The 15,226-nt window shown below is 39.7% G+C and overlaps 2 protein-coding genes across 6 annotated transcripts in view; both read right to left on the bottom strand.

Annotated features, from left to right (window-relative positions):
* ZNF326 (zinc finger protein 326) overlaps positions 1-11,920 on the bottom strand; it is a 35,162-nt gene extending 23,242 nt beyond the window's left edge. For 2 of the 5 annotated variants that reach the window (XM_042997817.1, XM_042997818.1), the window contains exons 1-4: positions 11,768-11,920; positions 9,206-9,250; positions 753-788; positions 546-657 (exon numbers count right to left, since the gene is read on the bottom strand). In XM_042997817.1, coding sequence (XP_042853751.1) covers positions 546-657; positions 753-788; positions 9,206-9,250; positions 11,768-11,783 — 209 coding nt within the window. In that variant the 5' untranslated portion in view covers positions 11,784-11,920. Of the gene's footprint in view, positions 1-545; positions 658-698; positions 789-9,205; positions 9,251-11,767 lie in introns of those variants that run through there. The other 3 variants (XM_042997820.1, XM_042997819.1, XM_042997821.1) reach the window with 3 other exon arrangements.
* Positions 11,921-14,174: 2,254 nt separating this feature from the next.
* On the bottom strand, positions 14,175-14,492 carry LOC102969693 (thioredoxin). Its single transcript, XM_015537544.2, has one exon. It carries the CDS (start codon positions 14,490-14,492, stop codon positions 14,175-14,177), a length of 318 nt encoding a protein of 105 aa, XP_015393030.2.
* Positions 14,493-15,226: the final 734 nt, after the last annotated feature.

Raw genomic sequence — 15,226 nt, 5'->3', positions numbered from 1 at the left:
GCTCCTACAACTTACTCTAAAATTAAAATTAAAAGAAAAACTACCTTAAATGTTTCTCAGAAAACTGAATGTTGCTAGACTGGTTCAGTTAAACCCATTCCAGTCAAAGACTGCTTTGCTGCTTTACAGAACACCCCACATCAGAAAAGACACTTTTAAAAATCATAAAGAAAAAGGTTCACAGATAATATTTCCAATAACATTTTTATATCATTTGTTCAGAACATTCTGACTGATGAGGAGTTAAAAGGAAGTAAAAAAAAAAAAAAAAAAAAAAAAAAAAGAGTTCACTACTAAAGACAGAAAAGCTTACTCTATTATAGTGAAATGAAAATAGCTACTTGAAGTTTTCCTAAAATAATGTCTGCCAGTAATCCTGAGGTAATTTTTATAACCATTAATTAACACCTCTAAACATTTAAAGTGATTATTCAATACCAAATAGTGAAATTCAAGCATCATAACATGCCTAAGGAATACTTAAATTAAAATATCCAGAATCTTATAGTCATCTAATCATTTGGCCAAGTGATTAAGCAATTTACCTGCTACCCCCACCACCACCACTGTGATTGTCCATGCCATATGACTGGTTTAGGTAGGAGTCCATGGATCTTTGACCCCCATAGGATCCATGGCCATAGTCACGGTCCATCCCTATAAAGAGTTTAAAAAGAAAAAAATTAAATGATGCTCACCTTTACTGGCACTCAAAAGAAGAATTTTTAGATAAATATCCTTGAATGTCAGACCTCCATAAGATCCGGGGCCATAATCACGATCCATTCCTAAAACAGAGTCAGTAACAAAAGGTCAGTAAGATATACCACCCTCTTCAGGAATCTTTGCATAAAACACAAGATATTCGTATCAATGATGTGAGATAATAAGTCATCATTAACATTTAAGCTAAACTCACAGTAGACGTGGAAGGAAAAAACCTCACAAATGATAATCTACTGAATAATCAGATTTGCTAATAAAACCTATTTTTCAAAAAAACATTGTCAACTAAGAAAGTTCTATATTAGAATTATTTTTAATTTAATCAACATCTATTTGACTAGGGTGCTACTTTAAGGTTCTATATTAGCTTATTATATAGTATATAATAATAATTCCTACTCTCAAAAAAAATCATTTATTAATGTCAAGAAGAAAAACTTTGTTGTAAGTATACTTTTTTGCATCCAGCTGCTCTCAAAAGATCTAAAAACTCAGAAGCAGCCACATTTTCAATTAGCCTAATTTAAATTTGTTCATATACTAACCGAAATAGACATTTTTAAAAAGTAAAAATCATGGAGTAGGGGACCAACCTGTGGTATTACACCTATAAATAACAACTCAACAAATATTTAAATCCTCAAATACTCTGAATAGGGAATGAATGTGAACTCTAGCAATACAAAACACACACAAAACAAATTCTAATACATTAAGGGTATTAAGTATGTCTTATTACACTGCAATTCCATCTATATCCCAACCTCTGATGTAAAAAATACAACGAAAGAGGTAATAAAATAAATTTACTATGATTATAAAAATGATATTTTTAAATCATTTAGAATGTGTCCTATAAAGTCCTTTAAAATCCTTTATTGTCACCCTCCTCAAATTTTATACACTAATAAATACAACAATATACAAAGAGCAAATACCTTAATTTATATTTTTTAAAACACTAAATTTTAATTACAACCACTTAAATATTTCTGGTCCTAATAATAATGACAACAGCAACAACTTCACAAAAATATCACTCAGAATCTTGCGACCTTAAAGCTGGAAGCAACCTAAATGATAAAATTCAATTCTCTTACTTTATAGATTAGGGAACTACAGTCCAAAGAGATGACATTATTTTCTCAAAGTCCAATATGTATCCACCCTTCTAGCTTTATGCTGTTGCTTCTATGTGAAACACTCTCAGCTAACACCCCAAATATCTGCTTCTTAAAATATTCTCACTTTTAAGGGTGCCTGGGTGGCTCAGTCAGTTAAGTGACCGACTTCGGCTCAGGTTATGATCTCACGGTTTGTGGGTTCGAGCCCATTGTCGAGCTCTGTGCTGAACACTTGCTCTGAGCCTGGGACCTGCTTCAGATTCTGTGTCTCCTTCTCTCTCTGCCCCTCCCCCGCTTGTGCTCTGTCTCACTCTGTCTCTCAAAAATAAATAAATATAATAAAAAACAATTTTTTTTAAATCTTCTCATCTTTTAAAAGTCCATTTCAAATACTAACCCTTTTAAGATCAAATTTAATGATACCATCTCAGTTGATTATCATCTCTTTCTTCTAAATACCTAAAAGTCTATAGCTCTTATATGGAGCTTAGGATACTCTGCCTTATGTTCTGCTATTTGTGGCCTCATCCTAAATGTACACTCATCTTGTGGGCAGGGTCTGATTTCTACTAATTTTGTATATACCCCAGAACCATTGTTCTCAAAGAATAGTCTCTTCACCACTGCGAGTTGCTAGGACCTTTTCAGGGATCCACAAGATCAAACTATTTTCATAAATAACACTGCAACATTATTTGCCTTTTTCACAGTGCTGACATTTGCACTGAAGACGCAAAAGCACTGGTGGGTAAAAGTGCAGGTCCCACACCACAAATCAAGGCAATGGCACCAAAGGATATTAGCAGTCATTGTAGTCCTTAATACTGCACACTTGCAGTAAAAAAATAATAAAAAGGGCCATCTCTACTTAAAAATGTCCTTGATGAAACAGTTAAGAATTATCAATTTTATTAAACCATGACTTTTGAGTACAATTTCTTTCTGGTAGTGTCTGTAGCACAAAAAGCAATTTTGCTGCATACCAAAGTATCACGGTTTTTGCCAGGAAAAGCCATTGTGCAAGTGCTTGGTTGTGAAATGAAATTAGCCACTTTTACAAAGAATACTATTTTTACTAGACAGACAGACTGAGCATTTGGCATTTTCTCAAAAATGAACAAAGTAAAACTGTCACTTAAAGGAAAACAACTAACAGCATTTGCTGCCAATGGTAAAACTTGAGCTTTTCAGTGAAATTTAGAATTACATAAAACTTGTAAGTACCAATAAGCATAACAGAACACAAAAAGTTTATTAATACATTTTTCATACTAAGACTTCAAATGGGGCGCATTATTCACATTTATAGCTCATCTAAATTCCAACTGTCCACATTCAAGTGTGCAGTCACATGCAGCTAATGGCTACCATATTAGACAACACAATTCTAGATTAATAAAATAGTCATTTATCTTTTTTTTTTTTTTTGAGAGAGAGAGAGAGAGCACAAGTGGGGGAGAAGGGTATTGGGGTGGGGGGAGAATGTTAAGTGGGCTCCACACTCAGCACAGAGCCCGATGTCAATTATCTGTCTTTAGAGTTGGTAATTTATTCTTATATTATCTCAGATAGAGGACAATTTTGAAATTAAAATAAAAATTTCAAAATAAAAAGCCTTCCTCTAAGCCTCATATTAAAAAATAATCTTAGAGCTAAGTTCAGTTAGATAAACAAAGCAAAAAGTTTCATATTGTTATTTCTGCGAGTTTCAATTTTGAGCTCGCAGAGGCTGCCTTCAGATACTAAATCTTTTAGTTTTTTATTCTGTGTTTTTATTTCACTATGGAGTCATAAATTACTACTATTGAACACCCACCTTATGCCAGGCACTGTAGAGTACACAAAAATTAAGAAAACTACATAGCAATGATTTTGGCTTATTATTCATAGTATAGTACTATTCAGTTAATTAAAAAGGAAAAAAGGAAAAGTCTTTATACTGTATGTAATCAGTATGATTATAGGGATATAGATTCTATAAGATGACTGCTTCTATATAAACGTTCTTCCAGGTTACCAAATGAACTTAGAAATCACTTTAAAAATAAAACTGGAACAGGGCGCCTGGGTGGTTCAGTCGGTTGAGCCTCCGACTTCAGCTCAGGTCATGATCTCATGGTCCATGAATTCGAGCCCCGCGTCAGGCTCTGTGCTGACGGCTCAAAGCCTGGAGTCTGCTTCAGATTCTATGTCTCCCTCTCTCTCTGCACCTCCCCCGCTCACACTCTGTCTCTCTCTCTCTCTCTCTCTCTCTCTCAAAAATAAACATCAAAATATTTTTTAAATAAATGAATAAAACTAGAAGAATATAGCATATCTTTATTATTATTATAAAATGAAAGTAATTCACTCAAAAACCGACCTCATGTTTTAAATCAAATCTATTCTATTGCTTTGATCACTCTATAAGTTCAACAAATGTTAAAACTCAGTTACAATTAAATCATAAGGAAGGAGCTGAGGAGTAACAGGAAAAAACAACTGACTTATCAAAATAATTAACAAGCTGTGTCACACCAACTCTTGAAATAGGACCTCTGTTCACCACCTCCATACTACTAGCATTTTGATACAGGCCACCAGCATCTCAAATCTACATTACTGCAACAGCCTCCTAAGTAGTTTTCCTGCTTTCACTTTTGCTTCCTTTCTGTTTATTCTGAAGAAAACAGCCAGAATAAATCTGTTAAAATGTGAATTTAAATCATGTTCAGGGTACTTGGCTGGCTCAGTTGGAAGAGCATGCCAACTTTTGATCTCGGGGTCATGAGTTCAAGCCCCACACTGGCTGTGGAGATTACTTAAATAAATAAACTTAAATAAAGTTCAATGCTCAGTAACTTCCAATGGCTTCCCATTTTGCCTGAAGTAAAAGCCAAACCCTTAAATAATCCGTAAGGCCCTATACCAGTGGCTTTGAACCAAGGACAATTTTGCCTTCCAGAGGACATTTGACAATCTCTGAAAGCACTTTTGGTTTTCACAACCAAAGGGCAGGTGCTGTTCACATCTAGTGCACAGAGGCCAAAGATGCTGCTGAACAGTCTACAATGCACAAGACATCCCCCCACAAAGAATTATCTAGTCCAAAATGTCAATACTTGTAGGGCACCTGGGTGGCTCACTTGGTTCAGTGTCCGACTCTTGATTTTGGCTCAGGTCATGATCTCACGGTTTGTGGGATTGAGCCCCACATCAGGCTCTGTGCTGACAGCGTGGAGCCTGCTTGGGATTCTCTCCCTCTTTCTCTGCCCCTTTCCCAGCTCATGCTCGCTCACTCGCTTGCTCTCAAAATAAATAAACATTAAAAAAGAAGTCAACTGCTATATCTGACAAATACTGCCCTGTATGATTTACCTATCACTTCTTAACTTCATCATCTACCATTCCTCCCGTTATCGCTCTACTCTAGGTATACTAGACCCTCAGCTGTTCCTAGAACACAGTATGCACACACCCATTTTTGCACCTGCTGCTCCCTCTGCCTGGAATGCTCTTTCTCTGTATCCACACTGCTCAATCCCTCCACTCTTTCAGGTCTTCATTTTCTATTGTCTCTTAAATATAAACAAGTTATCTTTGATTTTCAATGCCTTTGGCTACACCTCACCACTCTAACTCTGTCTTAAGACTGCTCAGCAAAAATCATCAGCTCTAGTCAAAACATTCTTCTTAAGTCTCTCTGAAGCACAATGTACTCAGCTGTACCTTTATTCCTGCTTTCCTCTATCTGGAATGCTCTCCTTTTTTTCTCTGCTGTTTATATAAAAAGAGTTATTGTGAGGCAGGAAGGAAACATGGAATCATTGAAAATACAACTTCCTTCCAGGAAACGGTGTGGAGGAAATTTGGAACTTGACATATTTTCCAGTACCTTCTACTTCATTTCAGTCGCTGGAAAAGACAATGCTAACAATGAATTGTATTGTTGGCTTCATTTGGCTTCGTATTTGCTAAAGCCTACAGCATTCTCCCTTTAGATAGCCATGGCTTGCATCTGCACCTTCTCAAATCTGTGCTCAAAGGTCACCTTAGCAAGTCCTTCCCCAACACACACACACACCACCACCACCACCACCACCGCCAACATCCTCTGTGGCCTTTTTCTTCTAAGCAATTGTTACCATCTAATATACAATATGTGTTACTTCTTTATCTTGCTTATTCTCCAATTCATCCCACTAGATTGTACTCCCTACAAGGGCAAGAATATTTTCCATTTTGCTCATTGCTATATTGCCAGTTCCTAGAATAGTATCTAATACACAGCAGTCACTCAAGAAATATTTGTTAAATGAATAAAGTCAAATTACATCTCTGAAATTAAGTTCCTCATGTATGAAGTGTAGATAACCTAGACCTCAAAGTGTTGTCAAATAATGATCTTTAACCAGCAATGCATTCCAAAATCATTCACAGCACTTTTTCATCACATGCACAACCAGGGATCCCTTATTTAAAACTAAGATTCAAGAGGACTAGAGTATGACCTAAACAAACACACTTTGGAAAAGCTCCCCAGGGGAATCTAACAATCACCCTCAGATGAAAACCACTGTTGGAACTAAAATTAAGAGAAAAAATAAAATTCACAACATTGGTAAAACATTAATCCAAAAGGATATATGCACCTCATGTTCGCTGCAGCTTTATTTATAATAGGAGAGGTATGAAAACAACTTAAGTGTCCACTAAAGGATGAATGGATAAAAAAGATGGGGTTCACATATACGAGGAACAGGACTCAGCCATAAAAAGGAATGAAATCTTGCCATTTGCAACAACATGGATGGACCCTGAGGGCATTATGCTAAGTGAAATAAGTTACAAAGCAAGACAAATACTGTTATGTGGAATCTAAACAAAACAAAACAAAACAAAACAAAACAAAAAAGCCAAGCTCATAGATACAGAGAACAGGTTAGTGGTTTCTAGAGGGGAGAGTGCAGGTGGGCAAAGGGAATCAAAAGGTACAAAAGTCCAGTTATAAAAAAATAAGTCATGAGGAGAAAAAATAAGTCACAGGATATAATGTATAGCATGATGACTTAACTGTTAAGAGATTAAATCTTAAAAGTTCTCATTATAAGAAAAAAATTTAATTATATATGGTGATGGATGGTAACTAGAATTATTGCAGTAATCATTTTCCCAGTGAAATCATTTCCTACAGTGAATCATCATGCTGTACCCCTGAAATTAATGTAATGTTGTATGTCAATTATACTTCAATAAAAAATAAAGTGCATCTCTTAAGCAAAAAGTCATCACTGTGATAGAAATTGCTAAAGTTCTTTTTGCATCACTATACATTAAGAAAATAAACTTCTGGCCTGGTATGACTCTACATGTCAAAGTCCTACATTTAGACATTGAATCCAAATCTCTGGTAAACACTACTAGAAATTGAAGCCTTTTATCATTCCAAATGTCTCTCTTTGGTGAACGTATTAGTCCTACTCACTCCAGTTCAAAATCTTGGACTCGTTTTTATTCATCCTTCTCAATTTTCTACTCATTACTAGTCAGTCAGCCTGCAAGTTCTGTTAATTTTCTCTAGAAACATCTTACTATTTTCAAAATTACTAGTCTTCTCCCAAGTTCAGGATCTTTAAATCCTAACACCTAAATTTATTAAATGGCTTTTTAGCTTATTTTCCAGTTTTTTCTTTTCTTTTCCTTTTTTAAGATTTTATTTTTAAGAAATCTCTACATCCAGCATGGGGCTTGAACTTACAACCCCAAGAGCAAGAGTCACATACTCTTCCAACTGAGCCAGCCAGGCACTCCTCTAAGTTTCCAGTTTTCAATCTACCTAAATGTGGATACAAATTAAAGTTCCTCTGGTAGTTTTATTATGACATTCTCCTGTTCAAAACTGTGTTCTTCAAGGGCAACTAGCTGGATCAGTTAGTAGAGCATGCAACTCTTGATCTTGGGGTTGTAAGTTTGAGCCCCAGGTTGGGTGTAGTGATTACTCAAAAATACATTAAGAAAACAACAACCAGAGGCATGTGGATAGCTCAGTCAGTGAAGCATCCAACTCTTGATTTCAGCTCAGGTCACAATCTCAGTTTGTGAGATCAAGCCCTGCATCCAGCTCTGGGCTGACAATTCAGAGCCTGCTTGGGATTCTGTCTCTCCCTCTCTCTCTGCCCTTCTCCTGCTCATGCTCTCTCTCTCAAAATAAATAAACTTAAAAAAAAAAAGGTATTCTTCAGCACTCAATATATACTACTTCCTACACATAGCCCACATCAAATACAAAGTTTCTCTAAATTCTTAAAGATGATACACAGAAATTAATTGGACAGCAATTATTCTCATAAAATGGCACATGGTTTTATTTAGTACACCTGCTTCACTTTTATTTTGTGAATATATTATATTCTGTACACAGCTGAATTTTCCTTTTCTCTGGCAATCAATATGTGTACTTCCACTCTATGGGGGTCCTTTTTTACCTCACTGAATTCTTCCACGTTCTTTTTTGTGTTATCATCCTGTCTGGCAGAACTTTAATAACTATCAAAATAACATCCAACTGTACTCTGCCTACCTCTTATGATTTTATCTAGCTCTGTAGTCACAACTCTAACGTCATGCTTAAGTCAATGAACAATCAGGCTTAGGGACTCCTGGGTGGCTCAGTCGGTTGGGTGTCCAACTTCAGCTCAGGTCAAGATATCACAGTTCATGGGTTTGAGTCCCACAATGGGCTCTGTGCTGACAGCTCGGAGCCTGGAGCCTGCTTCATATTCTGTGTCTCCCTCTCTCTCTGCCCCTCCCCTGCTCATGCTCTGTCTCCCTCTCTCAAAAAGTAAACATTAAAAAAATATTTTAAAAAATAAAATAAACAATCAGGCTTCTTCATGTGCTCCTCTAGACAGCTCTTTATATACAAACACATTTAGACACTAAAGCAAATGACCTCAAAAACAAGGTCAAAATGTATTACAATAGAAGCGATATAAAACCAAGACAATAATCCACTTAATCTACATTATTCAATACCAAAGCTTCTCAGTCAGCAAAAAGAACTCGACCAGTTTCTTGTAACTCATCACTCAGAATGTAGTCAAGGCCTTTTGGAATAAAGTAAAGGAATCATAATTCTAACAAAAGAGTCAAACTATACGGAATAGCCCTGACTTTTTCTGATTCCCAAATTCCTTAATTCAAAAACTATACATAGTGTGACACATTAACACTGAGCAGTGATACATTAAGAGACAAAACAATGACTGAAACAAGGTAGAACTGGCTTTTTACATTGTTACTTTATGTGCATGTAGAGAAAAACTGAAATGCATTCCTTTAACATTATTTAAGAGCAAACAAAAGAGGATACTCACCATTAAAGCCCTGATAAGTATTTCTGCAAGCAGAGTGTGTATAATCTATGAAGACACATTTAACAGAAAGAAATTAGTGCAATATTAGCGAAAGTCTGAAATTACATACTCATCTATTCAAATCAAACACAATTTCTTAAAATGTCATTAACTCTATTATCTACAAAAATGGAGTGTAAATAATTACAAACATTTAATATGGAAAAACATGTATCTCTCTTCATTATCTCCCCAAGAGGCAAATCATCCAAATTACTAAAATGTAAAAATTCGCTTTAACACCTGATATACAATAATTGCCAAAAAAGGGAATCCAGTACTGATTTATACAGGGAAACAAAAGGAAGGCAGATAGATTAAATTATGTATCAAATATTGCAAAAAGGGCCATGTGAGAATTGATTGTATGTAATATGTAATTGTTTCAAAGTTAAATATATTTCTTTTACCTACTCGCTCTCTAAAGTTTTCAAGATCTTATTTGAGAATGCATATACACAAACATATATGTTTGCCTTCACTGTATCTCTCCAGGATGTGACATCACCAAAAACCATATTGGCAATTTCCGTTAAAACGGATTTGGCAATTGTTAAGTCCTTTAATTAATTTTACTAATAAATACTAAAAGAAAGAAAGCTGATACAGTGATCCCTTGAAGGCAACAGAATCCAGCTACGCTGCATAGGATTAGATTCAGATGTATTGTTAGTCAAATTCCACTCCCAAATATAGCAGTAAAGGAGAAAAGGAAGCAAGAGAGAGGAGGAGTGTTTACTCACTGACACTGTTTATAATTTTATTACTAACGCTGGAGTTGTAGGCACATGGTGACAATAAAAAGTAAGCAAACTAAGTTTTATTGTTTTTCAACTCTCTACAGAAAATGGATTCCCTTGGTGGGGGGGGGGGGGGAACCACTCCCATTGTTCCCTCCCCCCACCTGGGTAGCTTCTGCTGTACCCTGAGTGTTGGTACTATCATCAAACTTTGGTATGAAAACATAGCAATATATTTTTAACTTTCATTCCCAGCTTCGCTACTTCAAATAAACATAGTTTTAAGGTATCTGTATCCAAATGAGTCAAAGTCCAACCAAAACAAACAAAAACACCGGAGTGTGCTACTCTTAACAGCTGGACTTCCTATTTCAAACTAATTGAAAAGGCTCCACCAAAGGGTTATCCCAGGGGCGCCTGGGGGGCTTAGCTGGTTAAGAGCCCTACTCTTGATTTCGGCTCAGGTCAAGATGTCAGGCTTCGTGAGATCAAGCCCCACATCTGGCGCTGCACCGACAGCTTGGGATTTTCTCTCTCTCTCTCAAAATAAACAAATAAACTTTTTTAAACATGGGTTCTTTCAGCCCCCTTTCATATACTTAGATTTGGCAGCTTTAATTCTTTCTGGCATGAAATCAAATCAAAGATCAAAAGATCGTTTAGTCAGACTCATGCTGAGATCACAGTACATTCAATGTTTAATGTAATTGTTTCGGTTGGGTGAGGGGCTTACAACTAGTTGGCGAGCCGGTTTTAATTAGACACGTCTGGTTACTCAGGATTAAGACCACTTTAATCACTGAAACCCTTTTCCACGTCTCCCTAACGCTGTCGTTAACCGACTCATTTTATCTTGACACCAATTCCTATAAAAAAGTTGGGCAAGATTTGAAGACAAGGTGAAAACCAAATTAATTTTACTCTGGGAGCCTGTGAAAATGGTTTAAAGAACTAGCGTGAGAGACAGCTGAAAGGTATTGCTGGAATACGGTTTCTTTAAACGTTAAGTCCAACGCAGGCGGCTGGGCACAGAGCTGAATTTGAAGGGCATGTGATGCCGTGCCAGAATTCTAACTTAAGTCCCATCCATACACAATCCAGAGGAAAAAATGCTTAGGTTCACGCAGCTATTTGAAATTAGGGATTAACGACCAGGTAATTTTGGTGGATAAACAGCCCAGTTTGCTAACCAGTAATATAGCTCAGGTTTCCATTCGGCACAGAGATCTACCTATACTTGTCACTTACAGACGCCCTTTAAACTCGTCTTCAAACTAAGACGAGAAACATCACCGTGAACAAGCCTCTGGAAATTGTATCTGTTAAGAAGCAACCTGGTTGGGGATTTACTACACGGACGAGCTGGGTCGCCGCCCTGTGAGGCGAACGCGACGCGAGGCCGGGGAGGCCCCACCCGCCCCTCTGCCCGAGACCGGGGAGTTGGGAGGCGTCGGGGCAATTTCCACGCACCGGGGCCGGGGCGAGTCCGGAGCGCGAGTCCGGGGCCCGAGACCGGAGGCCGTGGCGCTCTGGGCGCGCCCTTCCCCTCACCGAGGCCGGCACGGAACTCCCAGGTCCCCGGCGGCAGCGGGCGCCGGGCGGGCGCGACAAGGCGCGCGGGTTCCCACACAGGCCGATTCCGGGCACTGGGCCCGCGGCGGGCGGGCGGCCTCCGGGCCCGCAGAACAAAGCCCACACGGCCATCTTGAGACCGTAAACAGACCCCCGGGGCGGCCACCCCGCCTCCCGCCCGCCGTGGCGACCAGCCAGAGGCGCCGCTTACCGTCTTCGAAGTCCATGGCGGAGGCTCGGGGCTCACAGCCTCGGCGACGCTGGGCTGAGCTGTGGCAGGCGGCGAGCACCCGCGACCCGCGGTTCCACACCACCCGTCCTCGCGACCGACAGCGGCGCTACCGGCCCGGGAGCCGCAGGCCACAGCGAGGCTGAGGGGCGGGGCCGGCCGGCGCTGCCAGCCGCCGCAGCGCGGCCTGCGATTGGCTGGCGCGGGCTGGTGGGCGGGCCCTCGAGTGGGGGCGGGAAGGAGGCCCGCTGTCGCGCTCCCGAGTGCTGACCCTCTGGGAGCGGCTGAGGAGGAAGGAAGGTAGAAAGAGGAGCGTCGAAGACTGACTAGGGTCACGGGAAAGCGAACTGGGTGTTCGGGAAATTCTGGCTGCGGCCCGCCATGTTTGATCCTGGCAAGAGCGAAAGGATCTAGTTGGAATACCTCCCTCCTGCCCAAACTAATAAACCACGTGCCGACCTTTTGCTTTTTATTGGCTGGGGATGACTGTACCGAAAATGTTAACGTGTTTTTGGACTTTTTGCTGTGGAGACGCTGAAGTCCCAGACGATTTTTACTCTGTGAGCAGAGAACAGATTGCAAAATAGGAAATAATTATGGAAATGATCCAAAACAAGCTATTACCAATTTCTGAATTTTAAGGTCCAAAATGAAAGTGCTGTAAAAGTTCAAAACCAGGGATGATTTGTGGCAGAAGTCCTCCAGAACCTGACGAATGACCACAAATATCCACACACCTTGGCGTTGTATTATCACTACTTTGGAAGTAGTGTTGGGGAAGTGGCCAAAATTATTCACCCCACAGGTCAATATGGAAAAAGACAACTATTCATTCTGACCCTGGAGCAGCTTGAACTCCAGGTTTTGTTTTTTTTTTTTTTTTCTTTTAGTAGAGGAAATAGTGTCAACAACGAGTTGATTGCAGGATAGGAAACCATGAATCAAAACCATTTGCTCTTCTTTGAGATCCAACCAGTTTCTGGAACCAGTTCCAAGAAGGCAGCTTGTGGAAATAGGGCTGGGGGAAAAACTCACAGATATACTATGTGTATTACCATAGCCCCAAACCTGGACAGAGCATTGTTTCTTCCTCATCACTTTCCTTCTCCACCCTGATTGATTCACCCATTCTCCACCCTTGTTTTCTTTTTTTCCCCCATCCTATACATGTTTCCTAGTCACCTGAGCTGAACATGTTGAAAACTGAACTCATAATTTCCCTCCTCAAACCTGCTCATCCTCCTTTATTCTTTCATCTCTGTTAGTGGTGTCGTGAGCAACCACCCACTAATCCTAGCCGGAAGCCTGCCCGATTCATCTAGTCAAGGCACAGCTCTCTCCCATTGTCTCACGCCAGTTCATACTGAAGTCTTTCATCTGCTTATTACCTCTTAAAGTTTCTTAAACTTGTTCCCTTCTCTCCATTCCCACCGCACTACCTGCAGTACCTAACTACTCTCATTCTCTCTCTCCCAAACTGTTGCTGTATCTTCCTAAATAATTTCTCTGCCCTTTGGCCTTGATTTCTCAGGCTTCTCAGGGCTGCGGTGTTCTAAATACTAATCCAAACATCTCATCATGCGTCTCTATCATGGATTAGATCAAGGCAAAGCTACGTAACCTAGAGCACGTGCGTCCGGATCTGGCCACTGCCTGACCTGCCATCTTCCTACATTTCTCCCTCCTCCTCTCTCCTACACTCTCTCCCTTTTGTGGATCAATTTTAAGCCGCTTCCCAAATCATCCCTATGCTTCTTCATGCCACTAAACTTTTACTTATGCTTTTGTCTCTGCTTGTGATACCACCCAGTTAACCCTACCCATTCTCAAAACATAGCTCAGGATTTACTTCCTCTAAGAAACACACCCACATCCCATCCCTGCACCCTAGGCCAGTACTTCTCAAATATTAACGTGTATAGGATTCACCTAGCAATCTCATTAAAACTCACATGCACACTCAGTCAGACTGGGTTGGAGCCAGAGTCTGCATTCCTCACAGGTTTCCAGAAGATGCTGCTGCTGCTGCTGCTGCTGCTGCTGCTGAAACCATACTTGGAGTAGCAAGGCCCTGAGCTAACCTGTTACAGCACTATCTCCCCTGCAGTAAATACTCTGTTTGGCTTTATGTCTACCCACATTCGAAGCCCTTTGAGATTAGAATCAAGTCTTCTTTGTATCCTAAGTGCTGAGCACATATATTTGCTAAGTAAAACTGAACTCTCTTGACTTTTTTTTTTTAAGGGTAGACTTAATATTTTATTGCCATTTTATATAATCAGATGGCAATTGGGTATACAGTCTTCATACTTGATCTTTCCTTTTGGTAAATAAAAAAATTTACAAGTTTTCAACAGCCAATGGCTGGTTATGTTTTCAGAAAACATAATTAGATTAATTCATTAATGGTAGCCTCAAGTTTTTCCTTACTAGCCCCAGAAAGTTCACCCACCTTTTGTCCTTTTTTAAAAAACTGGAAGGTTGGCATGCATTTGACTTCACGCTCTGAAGCAACATCCCAACAGTCATCCACATCTGCTTCAAGGAACGCCATGTTGGAATACTTGTCAGAGAAGGAATGAAAGAAAGGCTTAATCGTTTTGCAAGGCCCACACCACATGGCTGAAAAGTCAACTACTACAAGTTTTTCCCCTGCACTGTTCAAGGCTTCCTGAAAAGCATACTTGCTCTCAATCTGCTTCACCATTTTGGCAGTTGGGGTCTGACAAGCGGCTGTAAGGACCATGTAACTGGATCCTAAATGCTGGACAGAGCTCTCTCTTGACATTTTTAACTTTTTATTTTTCTTGGTATCATGACAAAGGAATGGTTTGTAACCCGTGGTATTCAGGCATGAGTGTAAGGAAATAAGTATTGGGAACCACACACACACACACACACACACACACACCCTTCTTTCTCTCCGAAAAGAGAAAATTACCAATCATGGAACTCCTAACTCAAGAAGAAAACTGGCCTCAGCACAAATGCCTGGAGAGCCAGAATACATAGATATCTTCTCCCCTTCCTTCCTCTTTCCCAAGGCAGAAGCAGGTGGCCATACCTAGATACCCCACAATACCTGAGAGGCCTTGCAATACCTGAGAGTCCCTCAAGCCATCCCTTAATTCCTTTACCAAACAAATATTGATTGAGCACCAACTATGTGCCAAACATGGTTTTCCTCCTTCACTGTCATCTCTTTCCAGTCCCCCAGAAACTGGCCAGGCAACCGGGCCTCTTCCCACTTGTTTAGGCTTAGATTTTTACCCTGAGGGGCCAAGGTTTTGTACAAAGTCTTAGACTATTTCATTCTCCATTTATTTTGCAGTAGGTGGCAGGTTAGTAAATGCCAGAACAGCTAAGCCTACTGGAAAACAGAAGAGAATATGTTTTATTAAGTGCAGAGGTTAAAAGAATGATGTGCTGATGCCAAGAGAA

Source organism: Panthera tigris, chromosome C1, assembly GCF_018350195.1.
Source record: "Panthera tigris isolate Pti1 chromosome C1, P.tigris_Pti1_mat1.1, whole genome shotgun sequence".
NCBI lineage: Eukaryota > Metazoa > Chordata > Mammalia > Carnivora > Felidae > Panthera > Panthera tigris.
This window is presented reverse-complemented; position numbering and strand designations above follow the sequence as displayed.

Bases quoted from the DNA above. Each gene is read 5' to 3' on its own strand.
- LOC102969693 (XM_015537544.2), bottom strand. From the start codon at position 14,492: ATGGTGAAGCAGATTGAGAGCAAGTATGCTTTTCAGGAAGCCTTGAAC.